The 27,785-nt window shown below is 29.4% G+C and overlaps 1 protein-coding gene across 2 annotated transcripts in view; it reads left to right on the plus strand.

Moving 5' to 3' along the window:
• Positions 1-27,785, plus strand: part of LOC107454259 (Protocadherin-like wing polarity protein stan) — a 399,719-nt gene that overhangs the window by 214,734 nt on the left and 157,200 nt on the right. For both annotated transcript variants that reach the window (XM_043041038.2, XM_043041047.2), the window contains exons 2-4: positions 9,969-10,168; positions 22,276-22,428; positions 24,109-24,283. In XM_043041038.2, the coding sequence (XP_042896972.1) occupies positions 9,969-10,168; positions 22,276-22,428; positions 24,109-24,283 (528 nt within the window). The remainder of the gene's footprint in view (positions 1-9,968; positions 10,169-22,275; positions 22,429-24,108; positions 24,284-27,785) is intronic.

A 27,785-nucleotide genomic window follows, 5' to 3' on the forward strand; every position in this document is an offset into this window, starting at 1 on the left:
TTTGGAGGATAAGCCACAACAACAACAGCACTTTGGTCACATCATTCGCGCTTCTTATAATATTTTGACTTAGGCTTGAAATGTTAAACGCCCAAATACATAGATTCTAAACATTTTTTGTTTCTTGTCTTCTAGTGTATATATCTGAAATTGATAACTCAACAGCAGGTATGAAATATGTGTGATATTTATTAGTTATTAATACTTTCATGAGATTTAGGAAACAAAAAGTCAGCAAGATAAGGCTCACCAGCTCTTTGTTCCCTCACGTGATTTCTTAAGCTTATTTCTTTAGTTGTCCTCAGTGGATTATTAAATATATCAACTTACCAACTCAATTTATATGTCAACTGGCTTATGAAGGAGGACCGGGACCCAAAAAACATCAAACTATACCGATATTTATTATTATTATTTAAAAAATTACGGACATTAATTATCCTTCTAAAGATGAAAAAAAGGATAATTTTTTTTAATCTTAATTAGAATATTCGGGGTGGTGTAAGATTATTCACCGTGTTAGCAAGTGCAGCTGAAATTAATTAAATTCAAGCGTAACAGTTAATAAAAATAGAGCAGAAAGTTTTTTATTTAGCAAATTATTTTTTAATTATTAATTTAATTTTAATCTATTTGACTTATAAAAATACTTGATTTAATGTTTATATCAATGTTTAATCTGTTTCTAATATTTAATTTATTTAAATCTTTTTTATTAATTTTGAATTGTTGATTTCTTGTTCCATAAATTTTAAATTTCAATCCTTCAAATTATTAAAATTGAATCCTAGAACTTGAAGATCCGATCATTAGATCAAAAGTTATTCAGGTCGGTCCGTTTTTATTTCGCACTGTACATTCCGTAGTTTACATTTCAAATTTGGATTACAATAATTTTCGTTCGGTTTGTAAATAATTTGAGCTCGAAACCTGCGCAGATTTTCAAAAAAAGCACTGCTTTTTAATTATTTTTTTTCTTCTGTGTTCTACCGTGAATCATTTATTAGAGGTAACCTGTTATCCAGCGGCCCTCCCTTGCGCGCACCTGCACCAAAGGGCAAATATAGCAATGCGAATTATTCTGAACGTAGTTAAATATATCGTTTTGAACACTTCTTAAGTGCTTCAAAGGCAATGTAGTGTCATCGAAGCAAAGCGGAGAGTGAAAACGATTAAATTGGAAACTTTTGAAAATGGCAACAACAAAAAAATTCTTTACAAAAGGAAGAAAAAAAATTTTTTTTTCAAACATTCCAAATAAAATATTAAAAAAACTCAGTTGCATTGAAAGTGCATTTCTTAAGTATAAAATAATTGCACAGGTGATTTAAAATCGAAATACAAAACATTAATGCTTTTGTGATTTTTTAAGTGTCGTTTATTGTAATTATTATCTGGAAATTAATCTCAACCTTAAAGCTCACTTTTAACACTTTCATATTATTCCCGTATTTGGTAAGTGGGTCATTTTGATTACTCTCGACTCAATTGTGCTATAGGGCGTGACGTCATCCGAGATTTTTACTTGTACTCCCCACTTTGAGGGCTTTTGTCTGTAATTCAATAAAAAATTCAATTTTTTCCATCTCAATCCCGACCGCTGTGGGGGAGGGGGATATATCAGATAAACCCACTGAAAATATATATTGCTCACATCTAAGTGGGTGAGTGATTTTGACGATGGGGATGTTGTTTTTCCTCTTTTAAAATGTGTCGCGCATATTTTTCAATCCAAATGAAAGCTTTTTTACACTAAGCATTACTTTTTGCTGTTTAAATTGAAAAACTTTTTAATGTTTTTCCAAAATAATTTCGAATTTAAATTAATGATAAAAATAATTAATTATAAAATATTAATAATGTAATAACAATAATAATATTAATAATTATAATGATGAAAATAAAATTGGTAATTAAAAACTCTTTACCAAAGCAGTTTCAGTTATTTCATTTAATGCAATATACTCTCGATATCTCCAAGTTGAAGGGAAATTTCGAGAATAAAAATAAAAAAATTTCGAATTAGCGAGTTTTCTAGATTACAAGTTCAGAACTAAATATGTTCTAAAAGTAGGAAAATATATTCTGAGAAATATTATTCTAAAAAGTAGATAAACGAAGCATAAGACTAACTACTAATAAATATGAGGGAAATTATAGTAGACTATAAGTCTAAATGCAAAAATGACAATTTTATTTCAAATAGTAAGACAAAAATAATAATGCATTAAATAGAAAATGATTGGTTTACAATAAACTTAAATTTTTATTTTTCCGAAAAAATTCAATTTGTATTTCGAAAAACAATTTGACGTAACAGGATTTTGAGAAGACATAGGAATTCAAATTAACATTAGGGTTATATATAATATCAAGCACTGTGCGCCAGAAGACCATGATTTTTGGCCAAAAGTCAAAATTACATTTTCAACTAAAACATGTGCAGGCAGTTTTAATAGCGCCCAAATTAAGTATTCATAATCATTTCAAACATTATAGTTTACTTTTTGGACCGACGAGAGTACAATGTAGTGAAAAATACGTTAAAAATTTTTTTTGTAAATGTAACTTTTAAATTTATGTTTCAAAAATATATATATAGGAATTTCATCTTATTGTTACATTTTTATCAGAGTAATTAGTCTGAAATTATAGTAAAGTTTTTCAATTTGTTGGATTAGTTAATACTCTTGGCAAACTTATAGTTTATATAGTATCATTTGAAATTTTACAATGTTTGAATCACTTTCGAAACTTATCTCCAAAAAATTCCGCGAGGTAATTAGCTAAACTTTTTTTTGTTGTCTTCTTTGATGTTTCTTCTTTCGAAAAAACCTGCCCAATTTTGCCTATATTGCAAAGGTGGACTAAATATGCCGAAAAACAAAAATTATGTTTTTTTCACGTCTTAGCGTTATTTTGTAATTAATTCGCGTTATTTTGTAATATTACTTCGGAAATATAATTTGTTTTTCATTTTTAATGTAAAATTCCGGAAATTATTATGTTTTCATTGCTATATTTGATTATTTAAACTTATTATAATATTTTTTTTTAAATTTTTTCTCAGCATATTTCAGCCGCCATTTTGTTTGTTTTTTTGGTATTTCTAGTGTATTTCAAAATTTCAACTATGAATTCAATTTACCTGCATATAAAAACCCCTAAATAAAACCACACNAATACATTTTACATTGATTAAAAGTTTATTTCTGGTGATTGGAATAAAATGTTTTTTAATTTTATTAATTCATTTTTAATTTAATTCTTAATTTTAATATTCAAATAACTTAAGACAAATTAAAATATATTTGAAAAATTCAATTTGAAATAGTAATAATATAAAAAGTGTGATATAAACCAATCACCCAACAAGTTTTTAAAACGTTAACCAGCTCTAAATTCTCGATATTGTGAATTATTACAACATAGTTTCCCTCAGGTGGTAAACTCTTTTTCATGTACAGTATACTCTTGGTATCTCAAAGTTGAAGACGCTAAACAAATTTCACGATAGTGAGCTTTCGAGAATGTTCGGAACTAAATATGTTCGAAAAAGTAGAAAAATATATTCTAAGATAGTACTCTAAAAAGTAGAGACATGAAACATAAAAATAACTACTAATAAATATGTATGTAATGATAATTGACAATAAGTCAAAATACAGTAATGATAATTTTATTTTTCATAGTAAGACAAAAATAATAATGCATTAAATAGAAAATAATTGGTTTACAATAAACTTACATTTTTATTTTTTCGAAAAAATTCAGTTTGTATTTCGAAAAACAATTTGACGTAACAGGATTTTGAGAAGACATAGGAATTCAAATTAACATTAGGGTTACATATAATACCAAGCACTGAGGGCAAGAAGACCATGATCTTCGGCCAAAAGTCAAAATTACATTAAACTGAAACATGTGTAGGCAGTTTTAATAGCGCCCAAATTAAGTATTCATAATCATTCCAAACATTATAATTTACTTTTTGGATCGACAAGAGTACAATAGTGAAAAATATGTTAATTTTTTTTTAATGTAACTTTTAAATTATATTTCAGAAATATATATAGGAATTTCATCTTACTGTTACATTTTTATCAGAGTAATTAGTCTGAAATTATAGTACAATTTCTCAATTTGTTGGATTAGTTAATACTCTTGACAAACTTATACTTTATATCTTATCATTTGAAATTTTACAATGCTTGAATCACTTTCGAAACTTATCTCCAAAAAATTCCGCGAGGTAATTAGCTAAACTTTTTTTTGTTGTCTTCTTTGTTTCTCCTTTCGAAAAAACCTGCCCAATTTTGCCCATATTGCAAAGGTGGACTAAATATGCCGAAAAACAAAAATTATGTTTTTTTCACGTCTTAGCTTGTAATTAAATCGCGTTATTTTGTAATATTACTTCGGAAATATTATATGTTTTTCATTTTTAATGTAAAATTCCGGAAATTAATATGTTTTCATTGCTATATTTAATTATTTAAACGTATTATAATATTTCTTTTAAATTTTTTCTCACCATATTTCAGCCGCCATTTTTTTTTTTTGGGTATTTCTAGTGTATTTCAAAATTTCAGCTATGAATTCAATTTACCTGCATATAAAAACCCCTAAATAAAACCCCACAAATTTTGAAACAAATTTTATCGAAATACTAATTTTGGCCACGAAACCTTGGATGCGGGCCCACTGTGCCAAGGAGAAAAATAATTTTTTGACTTAACAAGGTTTTCGAGATATCGAGAGTATACTATAATGGAGAAAATTTTATTTGGTTTTGTTTTCTTTTTCTACGTTTTAAATTTAGATTGCGAAAATATTAATTTCACTATTAAACTGTTTTATGTTTTGTGCAGAACTTGTATTGCATTTTAAAAACGTATATTCATTTTGTACATTTATTTCTAGCCATTTTGATTTTAATTTTTTTTCCCTTTTAAGTTTAAATCACAACAATTTTATTTTTTCCTCCTGCGAATGATTTGTTCCTATTTAAATTAATTCAAACTCATTTGATTTCCTCATAAAACCTGCGCAGAATTTCAAAAATATATTGTTTTTGCACATCATTTAACTATTTTTTTTTTCTTCCATGTTTTTTTTTTTCATTTTAAGTTTTGATTAATTCTGTTTTAGTTGAGTTTTGCTCTAAAATTGTTATTATAACTATTTTCATTTATTTTTGTCGACATGACCTTGTCTGCGTACACAAGTGTCAAAACATGCATTTGTATCTAATCTGTAAAATATGCATATTTTTCAATGTGCATTATGTATTTTATATTCTTCTTGTTAAGCTATTACATTATTAATTTTTTTACGACTTATTAATCTATAAATGTCTTGTTATTTGAATCTGTAATTATTTTTAACAGCAATATTAGAATGTGCGATTTATTACAAAGCTCATAATTTTAAATTCTTTTCAGAGATAGGGGAAAAGAAATGCGAAAGTTTCTGAAGTTAAAAAATAGAAACTTTTAAAATGTTTATAATTTATTTCAGATTCATGCTTTTAATAATAAATTTAAGACTTCACTGTTGTCTTGAATTCGTTATTTAGTTGCATGTGATTACGAGACATTTTGGGAAAATGTTTCCGTCGAATATATAAAATATTAACTACGAAAATATTCCTTCCAAAATGTCTCTCTTTTTTAATATTTTTTTCCCTTTTTGGTAGCAAATAACCACCTAAGTAATTTATTTATTTTTCACATGAGCAATGCCACCGTTACAATTTTCCTTTACCCGAATACTTTAACGAAATTACTCTTTCAAAAAAGGACTAAAACCCAGGCATGCAACTCAATTTCACACACTCTGTTTACTTCTAAAATAAATTTTTTCCCCGGGTAAGAAATGAAAGTAAAAGCTAAAATGTATTAAACAAAACTTCTTTACATGAAATGAAAACATCGAAAAGTGCAAAACTCTTTCCTGGAATTAATAAAGCAAGATTTATTTTCTAACTGTACCCACCGCGTTTTGTGGTTTTTTAATCTTTTATATGGCCGAGCTTCAAGCAATTTTTGGCAACATAAACCAAAGCGTGTAAAATAAAAGTATTTTTAAGCCTCTTTCTTATTGAGAAAAAGTTTTGTTTATTGAATATGTTTTGCTATTTCTCATTTTAAATGTTTTGGTTATAAATCCGGATTTCTTGTTGAAGTATTATGACTTGCGGCAATTGTACTGGGCTCTTTTTTTTTTTCCTTCTTTCCAACTCCATCAATAACACCCCGTATTTCCCTGAGGTCATAAAAATACAATATCTGGATGATTTTTTTTCTTTTGAAAAATCTTGCCCAAATTTTTATGTTTTCGTTCGATGGCTAAGAAATATGTTTTTTCATTCCTCGTCATTTCTTAAAATGTTATGGTGCATGGAATATTATTGCTGTTTGAATGAAAGAGATGCGAACAAAATTGGAGAATTANTTAGATATAGATAGATTAGATATAGATAGATTAGATATAGATAGATTAGATATAGATAGATTAGATATAGATAGATTAGATATAGATAGATTAGATATAGATAGATTAGATATAGATAGATTAGATATAGATAGATTAGATATAGATAGATTAGATATAGATAGATTAGATATAGATAGATTAGATATAGATAGATTAGATATAGATAGATTAGATATAGATAGATTAGATATAGATAGATTAGATATATATAGATAGATATAGATAGATATAGATATAGATATAGATAGATATAGATATAGATATAGATATCTATATAGATATAGATATAGATATAGATATAGATATAGATATAGATATAGATATAGATGGATAGATGAGCATTTTAGTGACGTTCCTAAAATTCGCATCATAAATGTCACCGAAAAATTTTCGTTCAAAATATTTTTTTTTATTTAGTTATTTTTTTTTTTTTACAACTTAAAAGTAGTTTTACGATAAAAACAAGAAAAGTGTCACGTTTGTTTACTTATGTATTAATTTATTCACTCATATTATCGAATTATTAAATAAATACATATCAAATAATGCATTTTAAAAAAAAACCTAAAACACTAATTATAAATTTCGATTTTTTTTAATAACATTTTGTATTACATTCTCATATTTTCGCATGTTCAGGCTTGTTTTAAAAAAGGGGGAAAAAACAGGTTTTATTTCAATAAATTTTCCTGTTTATTTTACGACATTTTATTATAAAGTGCTAATTAATGCCAAAAAATTTCCACAGGGTTTATTAATCATTTTATATAATTTGAGAAAAACATCTTATAAGTCGAAATTTCTGTTATTTGTTATACGGCCTTTTTAATTAAGGGATAGTTGTAAGTTTACGAGGCTTTTCGTACTCGTACAATTGAATATAGATTTCTTGACAAAAATAAAATCTTTCATTATCTATACAACTAATTACTATGATAAAAAAGAAAGTTTTTTTTAAAATTTGGCGAATCATTATCGAAGTTAAAACTAGCAAAATAAATCTAAAATAATCAAAATACCATTAACGAAATGTAAGGTAACGGATGTAACGAAAACATCGTCCTTATAGTTTTTGTACCTCATAGACGCTAGTTGGCATCAAAAAATAATTTTTGTTGGTTTCTCCTCCACATTTGTAATAATTTTCCAAATTTCGATAAGAGTTTGATTTGTTTATCTCTTTGTTGTTATATTTTTTTTACTTCATTAACTAGAATTTTAAAAATTTAGTTTAAATTTGGTAATTGAGGAATACTCTATATGCTTCGAACAGTGCGCAAAATAAAAAACGGACCACCCTAAATAACTTTTGATCTAATGATTGGAATTTATCAAGAGCTATTAGACTCATTTCACACAAATTTTTCATTTTTCATGTATAAATATATTCTTTTAAATGATTTAAAAAAAATTTATGCCTTACAATTCAAAATTTTATCGACTAATATTATAGAAAATTATTTTTTAAAAAAATTAATGTTATTTTTGCGTGGAATTATCTTCCTATAAATGAATTTTATAATTGAGTACAAAAAATTTTCACTTCGCTTAAAAATTTCGAGAGATATGACGAAATAAGCAAAAAGTAAATATTAGCATTAAAGGGACCATATTTACCAAATTGTGGTTACCCCTTATATCCTGGGAGGTCGTAAGTCCGAATCCGTCAAAAAAAAAGTATGTTTATTCAGAGAAAGTACGTTTTTGTGTCTGATTTCGTAACTTAAAATATCGTCTGTAATTATTAATTAGCGTATTTGAGGATGCCCCTTCAAATCATTACGAATGAGTCCTACAACGTGAAGATCCGATCATTAGAACGTAAGTTATTAAGACTGGTTGGTTTTTTATTTTGCGCACTGTGCATTAGAGTAACGTAACACAAAATTTTTCCAGGATTTTAATTGCAATTTTTCTAGGAAGAATGATCAAGAAATTGGAATTATTCCAAAGCAGCTGAGAAAAAAAGTTTGTAACTTTTGGCAATGTGGCACTGCTCCAATCCAACTGTTGTTTAGATAGATATCAGTGCTATGTTATCATTTATTGAACTCCAGATTTTTATTTATTTATTTATTTTTTTTTTTTTTTTGATTTATGNTTTTTTTTTTTTTTTTTTTTGCTCGGGTTATGGTAAAGTCGTTAGCCCTTTTTCGATCTTATTTTTTGTTGTTGTTGCCTTTTTTACCCCATCTGTCGCATTACATGAGGTGAGAAATAAGCCATCTGAGTTCCATGTTAAGCTCGATGTGCAGTGGGTGTGTTTTATACCCCCTCCCCTTTTCTGGATAAAGAATTGTAGCTTTTATCATTTATTTTATTAGTTGATTTTTTTACTAAATAGTTCACGTTTCATTATTCTTTTTTTTATCGTTCAAACGATCATATGAGTATTTTTTTGAAAAATAAAAAGTAGTTTCAGCTTAATTCTTAACTTTATTTTAATTGTTTCCGTGTTATTTATCCCCCTTCCCCCTGTAACGTATCAAGCTATATTAAGAAACAGTTCTTTGCTTTATTAAAAAAACATTTATTTTACACCAGAACAAATATAGTAACAAATTTAAAGTACCCGTAACGGCATAGTTAAATCTTATAAAACAAACTAGAAAAAATGCCCGTAGCGGGATATATGAAAAACCCAACCCGTAACGGGTTATATGAAAACACAAATTCCAAAACAAACTAATCTCGAAATAAACCAACAACTCTGTTCTAAAAAGGTCTTCTAATTTTATCGTCTGCTTTTATTTTATTGTTTATCTCTTTATGTGTTTAGTTTATTTTATTCATGCTTTTGCTAGCCCGTTATTTTTAAATATTTTTACTTTTATTCATGCTTTTGCTAGCCAATTATTTTTTTGTTGATATTTTTAGACTTTATACCCTTCTAGAATTTTATTTTCTTGATCTACAATTGTTTAGATACTCGTTGTAATCAAAGTGCTTCTCTAAATTGCAAGTTTTTATTTTTAGTAATGGAACAGCATTTTAATTTGTTCCTACTTTAATGTAATTGAGCACATTAACTAAATTAAATTTAGTTTCTTGCGATTTTTTGCAAAAATAGTGTTATTTCTCCAGCAATCAAACTGGTTTTTGTGTTCACCTTTCTCAGTAGGGATTCGTTAGATTTGTTTAGCTTTTTTTTTCTCATCACCTGAATATAATTTGCAGAACCTAATGTAAATACTTTTTTTACTTCAGTTTCGACAAGAACTTTAAAAATATCGATACAAGATCATGAATAAAAGTAACATATTTAATAAAAGAAAAAAAATGATGTAATTAGTTAGCTGTCATATATCGAACTTTATGAAACTTGTCAAACAAATTTTTAAACTAACTTGTTAATCCCTAACATCCATTTCATTTCGAAAACACTTCACCTTAACTTCTCGCCGATGACAACAAGTCTTTTAATTAACTTTCACGACGATTTGACAATTCATTTTTTTTTATTTTTTCAGATGGCATCAACGAAGTACACGCTGAGTGTCAGCTGAAGGTGCGACTGGTGTCAGAGGCTATGTTGTTCAACAGCGTCACCGTCAGACTCGACGACATGTCACAGACAGCCTTCCTTTCCCCCCTCTTCGATTATTTCGTGGAGGGGGTGGCCGCCATCGTGCCATGTCCCAAAGAGAACATATTTATATTCAATGTACAGGTTAGTGCAATTTTATTGTTATAAAAGAACGAAAAATTTCCAGCTTTTTGAGATCTTAAACAAAAATTATTAAATTGGTATTAAAAACATTTTTTTCTTCCTGTTATTCTTTCGATTTTTTTCCTTATTCGAGTTACAGAAAAATATTTGAACATATATTTTATTGATCTTATTATGTGACATTAAAAATAACAATTGTTTTTAAAGTTTTAATTAAGGCCTTATAGAGTTTGCCTCTCCAAGCCTTTATCATGTTTTTTTCTGTGTGGTAAAGTACAAAGATTAAGGAAACTGAAACATTACTTTCCGCATAGTACTTCATTACTATGCATAGCAAGGAATTGTTTTTGACTCCAAATTTATATTCATTGTTCTAAAAATTCGCATAACTTTCATATTATCAGTTTTATCCCTCTTTTAATTCAGCATACCATAGACCAAAGCTAAAGCGCATAAGGTATATTACCTTAATTATTCAGGGTGCGTAGCGTTTTTAAAAAGTGCTTAAAGGTGCTTATTTTCGATTTTCGTTTTTTAAAGGCCCTTAAAGGTGCTCTTTTCATTGGGTGTTTTTAAAAAGTGCTTAATTTCCCTTTTTCAAAATGAGATTTTTCCTTTACCATGTTAATTTTCCCTACTAATCAGTCCTACGAATCCTAAACAACGTTTTCACAATTAATTCAACCCCACTCTATTTCTGCGCAATCTAGTCCGTAGCGCATAAAAGCGCCATTCGATTTACATGATTAAAAATTTTTGACAATTGTCAAAAACAGTGCCGAAATTTTTTTTTAATTCTTTGACATGACGGTTAAAACCAAATAAAACCGTCAATTGTCAAAAAATTTCCAATCCTACCTAATTGTGTTTTTTTTAAGTGCTTAAAAATATTATTGAAATGCTTGAAAAGTGCTTAAAAGGTGCTTATTTTTTGTTGAATAATTTGGCTACGCACCCTGTTATTGAACCATTATGGTTCAGTGGTTGAGGCATTGAGATATCAGGACCCGGGTCTTATCTTTTGTAGTGACTTAAAGCTCACCCAACTTCCAGATTGATGGGAGTAAGATTGTCTGGAAAGAGATGGCCGTTGTGCAACGCTGACCCCGTTGCCTTTATCATGCCATTGGTCACGAAATTGTGAAGCCTTCATCTCCATTTCTCTTTGGTCTACCTGTAGCTAGGTGTTGAAGGAGTAGCTCGTCTTGAGAGCAATATCAGTCGATTAAATAGGTATAAGTCGAAAATTTTAGTTTATATTTATAATACCCTCATAACTCTTAAACTATCACTCTCATAAAATAAAGTTTTTCTTCCAATGCCCACCCGACTGACACTCGTCATTCAGGTATTAATAAGGCAGATTTCTTGGCCACTCTTTCAGGGGTACCATACTGGGTGGGCCGACGTTGCTGCCATAGTAAGAACAGATAGTACAGAGAATAAAATAACATTCTTGCCTTGTCCGGGATTAAAACTCAGAACCTTTCTGATGTAAGATCAGCTTCCGTACCAAATACACAGTCCGGTCGGCCTTTGAATAAAGTTTTTAAACACACACACACAAATAACAGAGATGCCAACATGCTCCGGACAGCGAATAAATATTTGCAGGTGGTAGTTTATTAATTGTGATTCTTGGTTTAATAAATTCAATTTATTAGATTTTAATCTACCGCTATTTCTAAATAATTCATAGGTTTATATGATTCACCACTACATTATAGTTATGTCATGCTAAACCTCTTAAAAAGCAAGCAAAATTAGTCAAATATTTTCAAATTTTAGTTTGTAGTTATTTACCGTTTTTTAAATTATTTTGGCTCGTCCGGAGCAGTTGGCATCTCTGAAATAATGGCACAAAATAGTTTTGGTTCTATAAACATGTAGCTTCATCAATGCCAAATCATAGAGTGACTAAAGAAAACCTGAGACAGACAAGTTACAACCAGGAAAAATGCGGTTGAACCAGTGAAAGAAGAGGAATAAGCTCATGCTGAATAACTTGTTTCAACTTGGCTGCCTCGTATTTTCTTCTAATACTCGTTGTTTCGACGCTGGCGGAAGTTCTTGTTAAATGGAATAGCAAACCACAGTATATCTGTTTTTGTTTTATCATTTGTGCTTTTTTTTTCATTTATAGCTCGAAGTATACTCTCTCTTTATTTATATTGTAGTCTTATTAGCTTGATTTTAGTTTCAATTGATAACGCGCAAAAATATTGCATAGACAAGAATACTTCCCTTGTCTGGATAGATGCATTTTAGTTTTTCTCTCTTTTGACCCCTTTCCTTTTCGTAAATTCAAGAAGATGGCTGACACTCACTTCAGGTCCGAGGCCAAAATCAAATAAGGGGCCCTCCACAAATGATGTCAAGCTTGGAGGGAAAGAAAAGGGTTTCTGAAATTGTGACAATTTAAGACAAGGGGAGTGGGAAAGGTAGGGAGTTGAAAACCATCAAATTGGATAATTTTAGACTATTTGTTTTCCTTTTTTTTTCATCTTTTTCAACGAAATAAATACCCATGTAATCAATAGTATTGTTGTTTACATAAATTCCATCTTCAAAAGTTTAAAAGGAATAAATTTTTAAATATGATTTATACTATAGTATGACGTTTGTGCATGTGTTACCGTGAATAACCGAAATCAAGAGAATGTCGACTTTCCTCGGTGAATGTCGCATAGCCGTTTGGTGAATGTCCGAAATATTTGTTATATCCTATTTGAAATTAATGTATTCGTTGATATTATTATATTTATTTGATATTTTATGATCTGCTGAGGATAGATTAATAAAAAAATCAGTGTTCGGAATACCGGCTAAATGCATGCCAAACAGTGGCACTTGACCTTAAAAAAAACATCGATACCGGGCAAATATGTATACTGGGAAGTGCAACTTAAACTAGACCTAGTATATAGTATTTAGGACATTCACCAAAGCGACTATGTGATTGTCAACATTCACCGGTTGAAGTCAACAACCACCAATTTCGGTCGTTCACAGTAACATATATATTACGTAATATGCTGGTATGTACAGTGAAACCCCGCTATAGTGAACACTGTTTATAGTGAACTCCCGGATATAGTGAACGAAATGTTAGGTTCCGTGCTTCTATACACGTATAATGTTATTTTTTGTGGATATAGTGAACCAAAAAAGTGAGGAAGTTGGATATAATGAACTTTTTTCTGTCTTCAACTGATTTTTTTTCCTCATTTTTTTTTTTGTAATTTCGAAATTTTTACTTTAAAATAAATACGTATACCGATTTTTAAAACCATCTATAGAGGGGAATTGAGCGATAATCTTCTTTTATCTCACTTTCTCATCCCTAAACAAACCAAGCAGATATTTCCAACCCTGGCAGATAATGCACCTGTAAGGTGTCAGTGGGATCAATATGCATTTTCTGTCAGGATTGCTCATCAACTAAAGATTACTATTTTTTTTTTTTTAATATTTTTTTTAGTAAGCAAGACGAAGAGTAATGAAAAATAACACATTTTTCGCTACTAAATAATATTTTTCAGTCATTTATTTAAATAATGTGTAATGAAAGGGAGGAGTTTGGAAACCATTAGTTAAATTGCTTGCGTAACGGATATAGTGAACTCCCGGTTATAGTGAACCAAAATTTCGGTCCCTTGAAGGTTCACTATAGTGGGGTTTGACTGTATTTATGCAATAATGCTAGTATATATTTTTGTAATATAGTGTGACATGCGACAAGAGGGTAAGGGTAATGGTGAAATATGACTAAAGGAAGAAAAAAAATAAAAAATATTGAAAACAATATGACATCCTAATTATGGACAACCCTTATTCGCTTTGGAGCGAAATCTAACTTTTAAAACACTTACCAGCTTTCCCTTAATTATTCCCGTTCGGAGATTTAATTTTTTATGCTTAATTCTTCAGGTACTGGCCTATTCTTGTAATATAAAATTCTTTTTTCTTCTCACAATCGAGTTACAGAAAACGTTCACTGTCACTCCAGTTCTTTCTCTTCTTGCCTTTTTTTCGATTATTTCGTGCAAAGGTGTCTCCTCTGTTACTTTCTCTCGGGGAAACATATTCATATTCGGCTCGCTATTCTCAGTGCTCAGCTTTGAACTTTTCGATTTCTGAACTTTTAAAAAAAATAAGGCATCTGAAAATAAACTTCAGCTGAATACAATAATGCAAATCCATTTCTCGAAAAAGAAATTTAAATTTTTTCTCCCCGTCAATCGATTTCCGTCGCTGATGTTTATTTTTATTTGTCTGCAGTGATGAAAATCATAATCGAAAGAAATAAATCGATTTCTTAAGCTTCTAACTTCGATAAAATTCTCAAATACTATTGTGTTGTTTTCAATTGTTATTTTTACAGCTCTTTATATGCTTATGATGAATATATTTTCGCTTCACATATGAATTTTTCTCCTGGCGTAGAATATTTTAGAATTTGCGTTAGCTAAATTTTATAATTTTTCGTTTCAATCAACAGGATATTCCGCAAGTACAGTATTTAATATTAATATTTTTAGTATATCACTTTTAAAGTATTTTTAGGGTCAATAAAATGATTACAGTGTGCACATTAAAATTTTAGTCTTAAATTAATGTTTACCAAATTCAAAATTCTTGATGATTTATGTTGGTTTCAATGAGATTCATGATGGTCACTATCATTATGCGTTCATGGTGTTTGATATGTCAACAGACTTCCATCATTCCATGTTGAAAATACTGCTTTATTACTATGATGGTTTACCATCAAGAGAAGTTTGATTCTCATGAACCAACATTCCATGATGATCCGTGATGGTTCATGATGGTTCCAACTGTATATTTCCATGATGGTTTAATGGAAACTCTTGTTAGTTCTCAGGAATATACCATAAAAAATCTTTTTTAATGTTGGACCACCATAAATCAGCCCTAATTCCTACATTGGGATGATGGTTGTTCATGGTCGTTTCAACATTCAATTTCTAGTATACTATGGAAATTCGTGATGGTCCATAATGGCTCAACAATACATTTCCATGATGGTTTAATGGAAACTCTTGTTAGTTCTCAGGAATATACCATAAAAAAATCTTTTTTAATGTTGGAGCATCATAAATCAGCCCGAATTCCTACATTGGGATGATGGTTGTTCATGGTCGTTTCAACATTTGATTTCTAGTATACTATGGAAATTCGTGATAGTCCATAATGGCTCAACCATACATTTTAATGATGGTTTAATGGAAAGTTTTGTTAGTTCTCAGGAATATACCATAAAAAATCTTTTTTAATGTTGGACCATCATAAATCAGCCCTAATTCCTACATTGGGATGATGGTTGTTCATGGTCGTTTCCACATTCAATTTCTAGTATACTATGGAAATTCGTGATGGTCCATAATGGCTCAACAATACATTTCCATGATGGTTTAATGGAAAGTTTTGTTGATCAAGCAGGAATGTACCTTCAACATCATTTGGTTCTTTTTAGGTTTCTTTTATAAACTATGATGGAAATTTCTGGTGGTTAAACATGAACAAACCATTAAAACAGGTTGTTATTTTTATGTTGGACCATCATAAATCAGTCCGAATTCCTACTTTGGGCTGATGGTTACCATCAATATATTAAAATGGTTCATTGATGGCTACCATCAAGATTATGTTGATCCATCAATGGAAAACCATCAAAAACTTTGACTTAATTAAAAAAAAATACGAAAACGCTAAAGAAATATGTTAAATCACTACTAAGAAAAGCAGGTGTAATAATATAAAAGTTTGCTTCATTGGTTTGATGAATGAAACAAAGAACAGTTAAAAGATGATTGTTAGAAACACTTTTTAGTTTCACCAGGTTCAATTCGATACATTTCATTTCACCTTCTTCATTAGTGGATTGATAAAGTTAAGGATAGCCTTTTTTGACCTTTGACTCCCAATGCATGTAGCTTTTTTGTTCCATTTTCGATGAGGGTTCTAGAAATATATATTAAGTGCTCTCATTATGAAACACTCCAATATTTTTAAAATCCTTGTCTGAAATCAAAATTAGATGCACATTAGAGGTTACAAATTAATATTTCACTGAGAAAAAAAATACTGCCTTCCTCGATACTTAATCGTCTGATTTTGATAATGCTTCTTTCCGAGTTTACGTATGAATTTCCTTTCCTTAGCATGCATGGAATTTTGACTTCATTTTCAACATTTAGTGTTGTGCTGTGGCAATTATGTAAATATTTTTATTGTTTATATATTTATGGAGAGAGAGATTTGACGCCTTTAGCTCTGATTCATATTTGATTGCTCTGTTAATAGATCAAAATTTAGTTGACTTTATAACTTCCCTTTGATTTGCTTGTATTGATTAGTAAGCGACTGAGGCTAGCATTTTTAACCAGCAGTTACAATTAAAATCTAAGCAGTCTAGCTTCTTCTAAAAGTCGATATTTTGATGAATAACTAATACATCTTATCGATAATATGACTATTAATTTTCCTTGTAGCGATCAGAAAACGTATGATGTTATTCAGAACAGAGTTCTAAGTGCCAAAGTTTGTCATGTCTTTTAGAAGCGAGTTTAAGTGCTTTTATCTTGTCGAAAAGTGGTCAAAAATTTGATTGATGGGAAATTCCCATTTGTGGAAATATTGTGATAAATGTTTAGTGTTTCATAAACGATTTGAAACTGCTTTGTTATCAGGTACAAGCTCCATTAGAGATTTAATTGCTCTAGCTAACCGAAAAGTGTTTTAAATTTTGATAGCAATTTTTCACCTTGACACACACGAAAGCGTTAATAAGCAATTTGAAATGGAAATTTTGGTCTGTTTCGGCCATTTATCTGTTTTTAATCATCAAAAATAAGGTGCAATGCAATTTTCTTACGGCTTATTTTTCTTTGGGGTTTTAACTTTGCCTTCCTAGAATTATGCAACAAATTCATTTTTTTAGCATTATTCATGAAGTTTTTATTGTGTTTGAATGTTTAATTTTTATATTCTCAAGTTTTTTTTAAAGCTTAACAACACAGAGAAAATATTTAAATTCTTTTTCCATCTAGAACCTGAAGGTATACATTCTTTATTTTTTTTTCTTTCTTCGCATTATATATATTTTTTTTCCATTTCAATTCCACACATGAGTAATAACTCCCTTACGTATGAAATTCGAAGTTTTTCCTGATGAATTTTTTACTTCTCTAACGAGAAAAGATAATTTGGAATCGAACATTTTCGTTCGTAATCACACTCAACACTGCTCTGGGTAAGCTCTTAGATAACTATCTCATATTTTGGGAACACACCCCGAGGACAATTATTCCAGAAAATTCCGAATGTTAATAATTTAGATGGAATGTCCCTAGAGCCGCATGCAGATATTTTCTAATTCTTAATTGAAATAGATATTAAGGATCTGGTCTTTTGAGTGCAATTAAGAATATCCATATCGATATTCCCTTGCATTTTGGATTTAATGGAAGTCAGATTTATTTTAGCGTTCTTTAGATATATTGAATGGGGAGTTTTCAACCACACCTTTCGAATAATTTTCATATTTTCGATTTCTGGAACGCTTTGTTTCTGAAGAGTTTAATTACATGTTAGGCTGCGCTTAAAGTTCTTGAAATGTTTCTTTTATTTTCCTTAATTGTTATTAATTGACAATGATAGTACTGTAGTTTATTGTAATATTGTTTGTTTGAGGAAATATGTAGTGTTTAACTCAAATCAATTAAAATTTTAAAATATTTGAAAAAGACACTTTTAATTGATTTTAAAATATTTTTTTATTTCCAATGGTACATTAAAACGCAATTGAACATCAAAAAGATGACAATAAATCTATAAATAAGAGTGAGCAGTCCAGTAGCGTTCTCAGATAGATTTCCAAGGGAGAGCTAGGCACCTAGATTTTAAAATATAATAAAGCTCTTTTTTTTATAAAATTATGATCAGTATAAAAAAAATTAAATTCTAGTTATTTTCATCTCAAATTAAATTTATTTATAGGACTTGCTTCCGTTACTCAATGCGTTCACCAACTTCTGTGATTACTTCGCATTTATAATTTTATAAATTATATATTTATTATGCTTGAACATTTTTTAATCTATTAATCGAAACGAAATGAAAAAGTGCCTTGATTTTAAAAATGATCAACTTAAATTGAAAAAATAGGGAGATTTCGCACTTTTAGGCCGGCTTTCATATGTTCCCGTATGTGAGATGTAAGCAACTGCGCATGCTCCCGTACGTAAGGTGGAAGCAACTGCGCATGCTCTCGTATGTAAGGTGGAAGTAACTGCGCATGCTCACGTTTATTTCAGGTGCTACGTATCTTTACGTTATGTTGGCGTGATTTACGCTACTAAGACAAAGCTACACGCATGCTGTTTATAGCTGTTAAATACTGTTTTCTGCTTAAGCCTACCTTCGAACTAAAAACATAGACATGGAATGCAAATTTCAAGAAATGTATTGATGAAATTTAGAAACAAACCGCGCGCGCGCGATCTTACAACCATAAGTTCATTCGATAAAAAAATAATTTTATTGGTTCTTGTTTAACATTATGGTTGTCTAGTTCCATAAGAACCTAGATATATTTTCTCTTTTTCAAAATTATATTTATTTTAACTGTACAATTTAGTTGAAAGAAGTTAAATAATCAATAAAAGTTTAATTAAACTTTTTTAAATATTAATAATAATTATATGCTGCATTCTTTATTGCTGAATTCATTAAAATCTATAATCTACCAAGTATTTCTGCTCATAGATCCTCAGTTTTAAATAAAGCAAAGCATCTTGAATCGTACATAGCAGCTTTAAAGAAATGGTCTACATCCATTGTGAATGTTTGTTTTTATTTTGTGTTTGAAGTTAAAATGATATTCCACTACATCAAGCGGCGGAGGTTTAACTTACGAATTCTTACAAAATCTCTTATTTTCACTTACGAAAGCTTGACTTTTTTCAGGGGTACATGCGCATTTCATCAGAACTTCTAGTGCGCATGCGTCAGTAAATTTACGAGGCTAACTAAAATTTGCGAAATCTCCCTAATAGTTTGAATTGAGGAATACAGATGTATAACACATGAAGAAGAAATAAATGAGTAATAATTTTACTCATCAGTAAGATTTATATCATTATGATGATTCAAATAGGAGACTATTTTTATCACTTTTGAATTAAGTATTTAATATTTCAAAAATTTTAGAAATTTAATGATTTATATCTTGTAACACCTCTTAGTTGTTTCTTCCTTTTGATATAAACTCGAGTGCAAGCTTATAAGTAAAAATCTCGAGAGAGGGAGCAATAAGTTTACCTAGAACAACAGATTAATACTCATTATTTAAAGCAAAATAAATTACGAAAAAAATACTTAAAATTGCAATAACTTTCGGACGTATTGGAATTATGAAAATAAAACAAACTCGTGTTAAGTTAATAAAAAATAATGATCCTCGTGCTTCAAATTTAAACTCTATAGTTGCATTTCTACGGTTTGCAGAGTGGTCCAAATATTAATTTTTATTGCAAGTTGACAGTTAATGATTCTCGAACTAATTATCGAATGTTAATGTTTTGTTCCGTTGTACTAAATCTAAATTTTTCTACACACCTTTGGAATTTCAAACTATAATTTTTGTGCAATAAAACAAAATGTAAAGTTTAACATCCAAAACAGTGATGTTGGCTCCTACTTTTTTTTATAAAGGGAGGAATTTAATTACTGTAAATAGTAAAAAATATTTACTACATGCATTGTAAATTATTGTAGTTATTTTAGTCCCCTTGAAAAAATGTTTTTGGAACGCCTTCATCTGCCTTAACACAAATATTTTAGAACTATTTTCAATTTGATCTTATGATTTTAAAACGTTTCTTTTTTATGCAACTGATTTTTTACTCATCATTGAACATTAAAATAAATAAAAAAGGAAAATAACGAAAACTATTGCTTTCGTCACGTTCGCTTATAAGTTTTGCAATTCGAATAAAACTCAAAAGGAATATGTGATTTTGAAAACGATTTAAGTAGCAGAATGTCAAAATCGTCTTCTTTTGTCGCCAAAAGAAATACTTATATTTTGTGTCACTTGTTCGGAGTATGATTGATTTGTCGCCATTTTGTTTTTTCCCCCCCATCTGTATCCTCTCCTTTTGAACTTGTTCCAAAAACGAACCATCAAAGTGTCATCAAACTAACTGGGGCGGGTTTTTATCGTTTGAAGTGTCTCCATCGTTCCATCCCTGTCACTTTCTGTAGATTTATCACCGAAACATTCCTTTTTAGCTTCGCACAATCACTTTTTCGCCTTTCATCAATTTTTTCCTCCTTTTCTATAATCTTTTCCTCATCATCTGAGTATGTGTGATATGCAGTAACACTGAACGCATCTCCATAACCGTCTTTTGTTTTTATTAGTTTTTTGAAAGGTTGGTATATAAATGCATTCTTGGAACATGCATTCTACAATCGAGATACGGTGATTTTTCCTTCTTCATTCGAGTCAAAGGAATATTTTTTATCGTGTTTGTTTTCGAATGTTTGTTTCAATAGGAATAAAAGTAAAATATTAAATGGAATATGAAAAGTAACAATTGTGTTCTTCTATTTTCCGGAATGTAACCAGGAAATCGAGTGTTATCCGGGAGAAATGTAGACACATAACAGTACTTATTGAAGAATCTCTTTTATATGAAAATATATGTATGTGTTGCATCTTTTTAAATGAATATAATAGAAACGTAATTATTTTTTGCTTACCGCTTTCGAAAAATCCCTATTTTAGTTTAGCTATTTTTAGTATTTCAACACCACACTATACCAGCTTCCAGGCAAAGGAATGGTGCCTTCATTCAAAATTTAGATCTGTTAATGGATCCTTTATAATTTAACTGTCATCAAAACGAATCTCTCACAAATAATTTTACCATAATTCGACTTATGTTTCATTTTAAGAATAGACACGTCATAAAATTTATGATAAGTCAATGGCGTCATTAGTTCCTCATTTTAAGACTACAGCACTGCTAAAGTCGTAGTTTTGGGGAATTTTTCCCTTCAACACGACCTGATTTTTTTCAATTCGCAAGCAGCCGAAATTGGTCACTGATGATATTTGTTTCCGGATCATCAGTACAGATGAATTCCAGATCAGAGCCTATCGGTGTCAGTACATGGTTAACAACTAAAAGTTACGTAACTTATATTCTTTATGAATAAATAAAAAACATCAATTTAAATTAAAAGCCACTATTTTCTATCGAAGCCGTTTCCTATGTTAATTTTCGAAAAACCTACTTTTTGTTCCGACTTATATAAGTTAAAGACAGAGTATGAAACATAAATATAATTTTGTAAGCAGTTAATTTTAGTATCAAGATTATAAAGCGAATGGATTCTATTGACATTAAATATTGAAATAACCACCTGAAATTTTGACTTTTTTTTTTTTAATTGTGTCATGCCCAATTCTTGCCAGGTACAGTTATTCTCGTCATTCAGACGCAAGGATGTATAATTGTAACCAAAATTATTGTTCACATAAATAGTCCTTTTCCTAAATTTTAAACACTTATTAATTAATGATAATCTTATTTATTAATTAATTATTAATTAATTATTAATCATAATTTAAAAGGCAAGTGAATCGGCTGGTTAATGGTAGCACTCATTGATCACTGTAATGTTAATAGTTCATTGAAATGCATGGTTCATTACTTTTTCCTTGCCAGAACATGTGGGCAGACACGTTGAAGGATGTTGGACTTGATGGATCTCAATTTTTGTTGTCTGACTTTCCTGGTTTCGAATTATTTACATACGTATCTTGCACCATATTGAATATTTACACACCCTAATATTTTATTTATTTGACTTATGCGAGCTTTAAATAATTGAGTAGCGAAAAAATTATCACTGATTTTGAATAATCATTTATTTTAATAATACTTCCAATCCTGTAGACTTAAATCTCAAACTGTGTATAGAAAATTTAATCAAAAATTTTTTCAATTTGAGTTCTTAGTTAATTTTTACGATGCTCATAAATTCGTAATTTTTTTTTTACCTTTGAATAGGATGATACAGATGTGGAAGCAAAGATACTGAATGTCAGTTTTTCTGTTCACCGACCTGATTCTCGAGACCCGGATGAGTATTACTCCCCCCACTATCTTCAGGAAAGGGTGTATCTGAATCGAGCCATTTTGGCTCGATTGGCCAATGTTCAGGTAAGTTCATTTCGTTTTTCTCGTTATAATAGTTTCTTAATTTTTTATTATTAATTTTTTTCAATTTCGAATGTTACTTGCATTGAGTTAAAGCACTTTCCGTTTTTTTTTATTTTTTATTTCCCTCTCAATAAATACAGTATACTCTTGATATCTCAATGTTAAAGGGACGCTAAAAAATTTCGAGACAGGAATTTTCGAGAAAACAAGTTCTGAACCAAATATGTTCTAAAAAGTAAAAAAGATAAATTCTTAAATTGTATTCTAAAATATAGAGTTTTGGAACACCAGAACAAACAGGACGTTATGTAAATTTCGAGAGAGTGAGTTATCGAGTTAACAAGTTCTGAACAAAATATGTTCCAAAAAGTAAAAAAGATAAATTCCTAAATAGTATTCTAAAAAGTAGAGTCTTGGAGCATGAGAATAAACAGGACGTTGAAAAATTTTGAGACAGTTAGTTTTCTAGATAACAAGTTCTGAACCAAATATGTTCTAAAAAGTAAAAAAGATAAATTCATAAATAGTATTCTAAAACGTAGAGTCTTGGAGCATCGGAATAATCAGGAAGCTAAATAAATTTCGAGTCGTGAATTTTCGAAATAACAAGTTCTGAACCAAATAAGTTCTAAAAAGTAAAAAGGTATAAATTCTTAAATAGTATTCTAAAGCATAGAGTCTTGGAACATCAGAATAAGTACTAATAAACATATTCATACAATAATTGACAATAAGTCTAAATGCAATGATAATTTTAGTTTTAAAGACAACACAAAATAATTATGCATTAAATATAAAAGAATTCGTAAATATAAAAGAAGTTTAAAGAATATAAAAGAAGTTTAAGGAAAATTCTACCAATATAAATTATTGGATATTTTTTTAAAAAATATCCAATAAAATTTTTTAAAAAATGAGAAATTTTTAATTAATAATAAAATTAGCATTTTTGAATTTCAAAAGAAATTCAATGCAAAAATTGCGCAAAATATGGATATTTCAAGCAGTTCTTTTATACTGCGTACGTGTTAAAAATATGTAAATTTTTTTTTAATAATTATATAGTGAAACGTATTTAGTAACTAAGGAAACCATTCTGATTTAAATATCTTGAATATTTAAAAAAAATAATAATAATTCTAGCAGTTTTCTAGGTAATTTTTGTATTTTTTTTAAAGGAAACTATAAATTATAAGGCATTTTCCATAAACCTATCACTTAGTTTAGTACTATTTAACAAGATTCAATAAAAATAACACCGACATTATGGGATATCATCCCTCAAAGAAGTAATTTCATTTTCGCACGTTTTTTGTCCATTTACGATCACATTTTGAACTATTTCAAAGTATTACCACTTGTTATTAAATTTTGTCTTACGATACGAAAGGAAACTTGTGGAAATCCCCCTAATATTCGAAGCTCTTTTTTTTTAAAGTTGAGAGTGGGAATTTTACACTTTAATAAATTATTCTTTTTCATGATCTCCCATCAGTGATTAATTTTTTGTCCTTTTGAGTTTAATTGTGAATGCATATTTAAAATGAATTATTTTGTTATTGCTTTTTTAGTTTACGAATCTACCACTTTATTTATCTCAAGTCATATAACGTACAATACAAACTGGTACGTTATACGGCATGGGATCCCCTAACGTACAAACTGACTTTTATTTTCTAGGTCCTACCATTCGATGACAACTTGTGTGTCCGAGAGCCATGCGTCAATTTCGAAGAATGCCTCTCTGTATTGAAGTTCGGAAATGCTTCTGGATTTATATCTTCTGACAGTCTCCTATTTCGTCCCATCTATCCTGTGAATACTTTCGCCTGCAGGTGTCCACAGGGATTCACAGGTCAGTCTTTCGTTTTATTAGTATAATACAGTGCACAAAATAAAACGAATAACCTAAATAACTTTTGATTTGATAGTTGGATTTTCTCTCGCTAAGACGCAATCTTAATATCTCCAGAGGTCGATATTTTATTTTTTATTTTATAACCGTCGTTGAACATCCGACCCCCAAGTTTTTGGGTTTACGACTCCTAATGTTCAACTACGCAGCCTTGTAATTTTGAACCCAATCCAGAAGGCAAGGGAACTCCTGGATCAAATATTAGGAGAAATTTGTCTTTGTGGAGGACTTTTTGGTGGAACCAACCCGTATTTGAGTTACATGGTGAGGAAAACCCATGATCATTCTACTACTGAGGATATTTCTCGTCAGCATTGTGGTGGGTGCAAGCTGGATGTAGAATTCATATTGACCAGCCGTCGCTGAGATTCGAACCCAGTTCACCTCATTGGTAGGCGAATGCTCTAGATTTCGATATTTAGTGGACCAACTAATTAGTGCTGAAAATATTTCATAAATTACAAAAACTAAAATAAAATTTAGTTGTGCAACTGCCCATAAAGAGCCAATCATACTGTACCCATCTTAGTTTTCTTGACCTTGGGTTTTGGGGTGCAGGAGCATACGTTCCGGTTGGGTGGTTAGCCGAACACGGAACCCCCAGTGTTTTATTTCCAAGCATGCTTTATACTCATTTTACCGAACCACTGAAGAGATAAAAGGCTGAGCCAACCTTGTCCCGTCTCAGGATCGAACCCAGGACTTGTAGCAAGAAAGCCCGAAGCGCTACCACTCAGATGCAAATTACGAAATCAGTCGACAAAAAAAAAAAANAAAAAAAAAAAAAAAAAAAAAAAAAAAAAAAAAAAAGATGAGAAAAAAAAAAAGAACGCTTACTTCCTCAGAATACTTTTTTTTTTATCTTTTCATTTCATGGATTAAAATTTTTGAAACTCTATATATGAAAGGAGATAAGAAAATAGTCAAGTCAGGAGAGCAATGAAAAGTTTGAGTCTTTAATTTCTCATTTAATATTTTTTCCTATTTCGTCATTCTTCTTGACTGTTAGGGTGCTTGACTGTTTTGCGCTCAATTGTAAAAATGAATTACCCAAAGATATTTCTATGAAAACAAAATAATTACTTATAATTATCGATTAATTTTTATGACTTTATTTATTCATGATCGAAAAAAGTTTGAATTGCAAGGTTTGCAAATTTACACATCATTCTAAACAATGCAGCTTAAAATGATAAAAGTCGTCTCCCCGCTATTAAATTATGCAAGTTTTCAGCAAGTCGTTTATTAACTCTTTTAGTGTGCAGATCATTACTTGTTTGTTGATATTTTTTTTCGCGATTAAAAATGAAAATGCTTAAGGACGACTCGAAATTACTACAAGGAAAAAAATATTTATTTTCGTTTGTTTGGAAAATAAAGGTTGTTTTTTTTTCGTCTATGTATGCGCTATTTGCGTAAAAATTCTTTATTTATAATTCAAAAAGAAGCATTTTTTACATAGTCTCAACTTCAGTCTCTTCAACTCCAGTCTCTATAAGAACAAAATGCTACTGCCGCTTAATATAAAAATCAGTAAAATTTTTATTAATTAAATTTAAAATTTAGTTTTTAGTGCCTTTTTATTTTTAACACTCATTTCTTGTGAAATTTTGCACTGATTCCAACTGGTTTTTAATAAATTTATTATCATTGTTATTGTTTACCCTTTTATAATAGTTTTTATTTGTTTATATATTATTCTTTCTGCAGTCATTAAAAATATTTTTCTGAATTTGTAACTAGTAGTTAGTTAAACAACAATCTTTCTTTGTTTCCATTTGTCTACTTTTTAACAAAGTTAAATGTTTACGCTATATCAAAGATTAGTTTTTTTTTTTAATGTGCGTTAAAAATTAAATAATTTTAACTTTAAAAAATGCTTTTAATAAAATATTAAATTAATATAATTATATTAATATAATTAAAATAATATAACTAATCTTAAGTTGTTACTTAAGACGATCTAACTAAGTGAATAATAACTATAGGGATGCTAATAGATATAGAAATACATGGGTTTACACGAGTTTATAGTCCCAAATAACCGAAATATATATATTCTTTTATTTATGTTAAATACCTATAATGAATTATGTAGTATATATACCTTAAAAGTAAGCTAATTTGAATTTTGTAAACTCTAACTGTATACATCAAGGGTCTGTCTAGGTTTTTCTGAGAGGTACCTATTTTGTGAAAATTGAGACATATTTTGTGAAAATTTAGGCATAATTTGAGAAAATTAAAAATTATATTAAAAAATCAACAAAAAAATATGGATTTATCGTTTCTTTCAGGATACAAAAATAAAATTTTAAGAAAAAGTGTTTTGTGAAACTACCGTTTTTCCTAAAGTTGAATTTGTGAAGGTACCGCAAAACGCTAGTAAATTCGGCTTAGACAGATCCCTGTACATATATGTGTTATTGTACTTCTGATTACTGAGAGCTAGTTTGGAAAATTGACACCTCTGCAAGCATAATTAATATTTATAAAATATTTTTCATTTTTACTAAATAAGGTTTCAAGGGGGAAATATTGCACACTTTAATAAAATTAACTTAGAAAAATGCTTTAATTCTATTTTAAACTTATTTTATCTTTTCCTGTGATCGTGAAGTTTTATCCGTTTATCGAGTGAATAATGAATCAAGCAAGATAAATGCAAATTGTAATGATGAGGTAGTGAACGCAAATGGTCTGAGCTATCCCCTGTTTCGAGATCCTGTAGCTCATTAATAAGCAAACCGGTTAATTATCGGCTGCACATGGTCCGGCAGTGCGGTCAACCCCTTGAGCTTGATCCCTCATTTGGGACAGAATAATAAATTTTCCACGTTGTGTAGATTGACACCCTTATGTGACGTTATTGACACGCAAGAATGGAATTTCTCGCCAAGAATAAATCGATGGTGATAGCATTTCAGGAATCCTTATTTTGCTCTTTATTTCTTAAAGCTTTGATATTTTGCTTAGACTGTGATTAAATATGTAAGTATATCAGTCCCTCTCAAAGGGTTATTTGCGATAGTTATTTTTGTTTCGGAGTACCCTACTTAGGGTTAAATTACCCCCAGATACCCTCATTTTGTAGGGTTTTTCAAGGGTCCTCTTAAGTTTACAAAAGTAAAAAAAATTCATAATTTTCTGAAAAATAGATATTTCCAAGTGCATTTTTTCACCATCTTTCTTTAGAATTTTTAAAAATTTATGTATTTTAAGTGCGAAATTTGATGAAATTTCACTAAAAGAAATGAGCTACTAGCTCCCGACCCCAATGTTTTGTAGGGTTTTTAAAGAGTTCTCTTAAGTTTACGAAAGTAAAAAAATGTTCATAATTTTCTGAAAAATAGTTATTTTCAAGTGCATTTTTTCAACATCTTTCTTTAGAATTTTAAAAAATTTATGTATTTTAAGTGTGAAATTTGATAAAATTTCACTA

Source organism: Parasteatoda tepidariorum, chromosome 8, assembly GCF_043381705.1.
Source record: "Parasteatoda tepidariorum isolate YZ-2023 chromosome 8, CAS_Ptep_4.0, whole genome shotgun sequence".
NCBI lineage: Eukaryota > Metazoa > Arthropoda > Arachnida > Araneae > Theridiidae > Parasteatoda > Parasteatoda tepidariorum.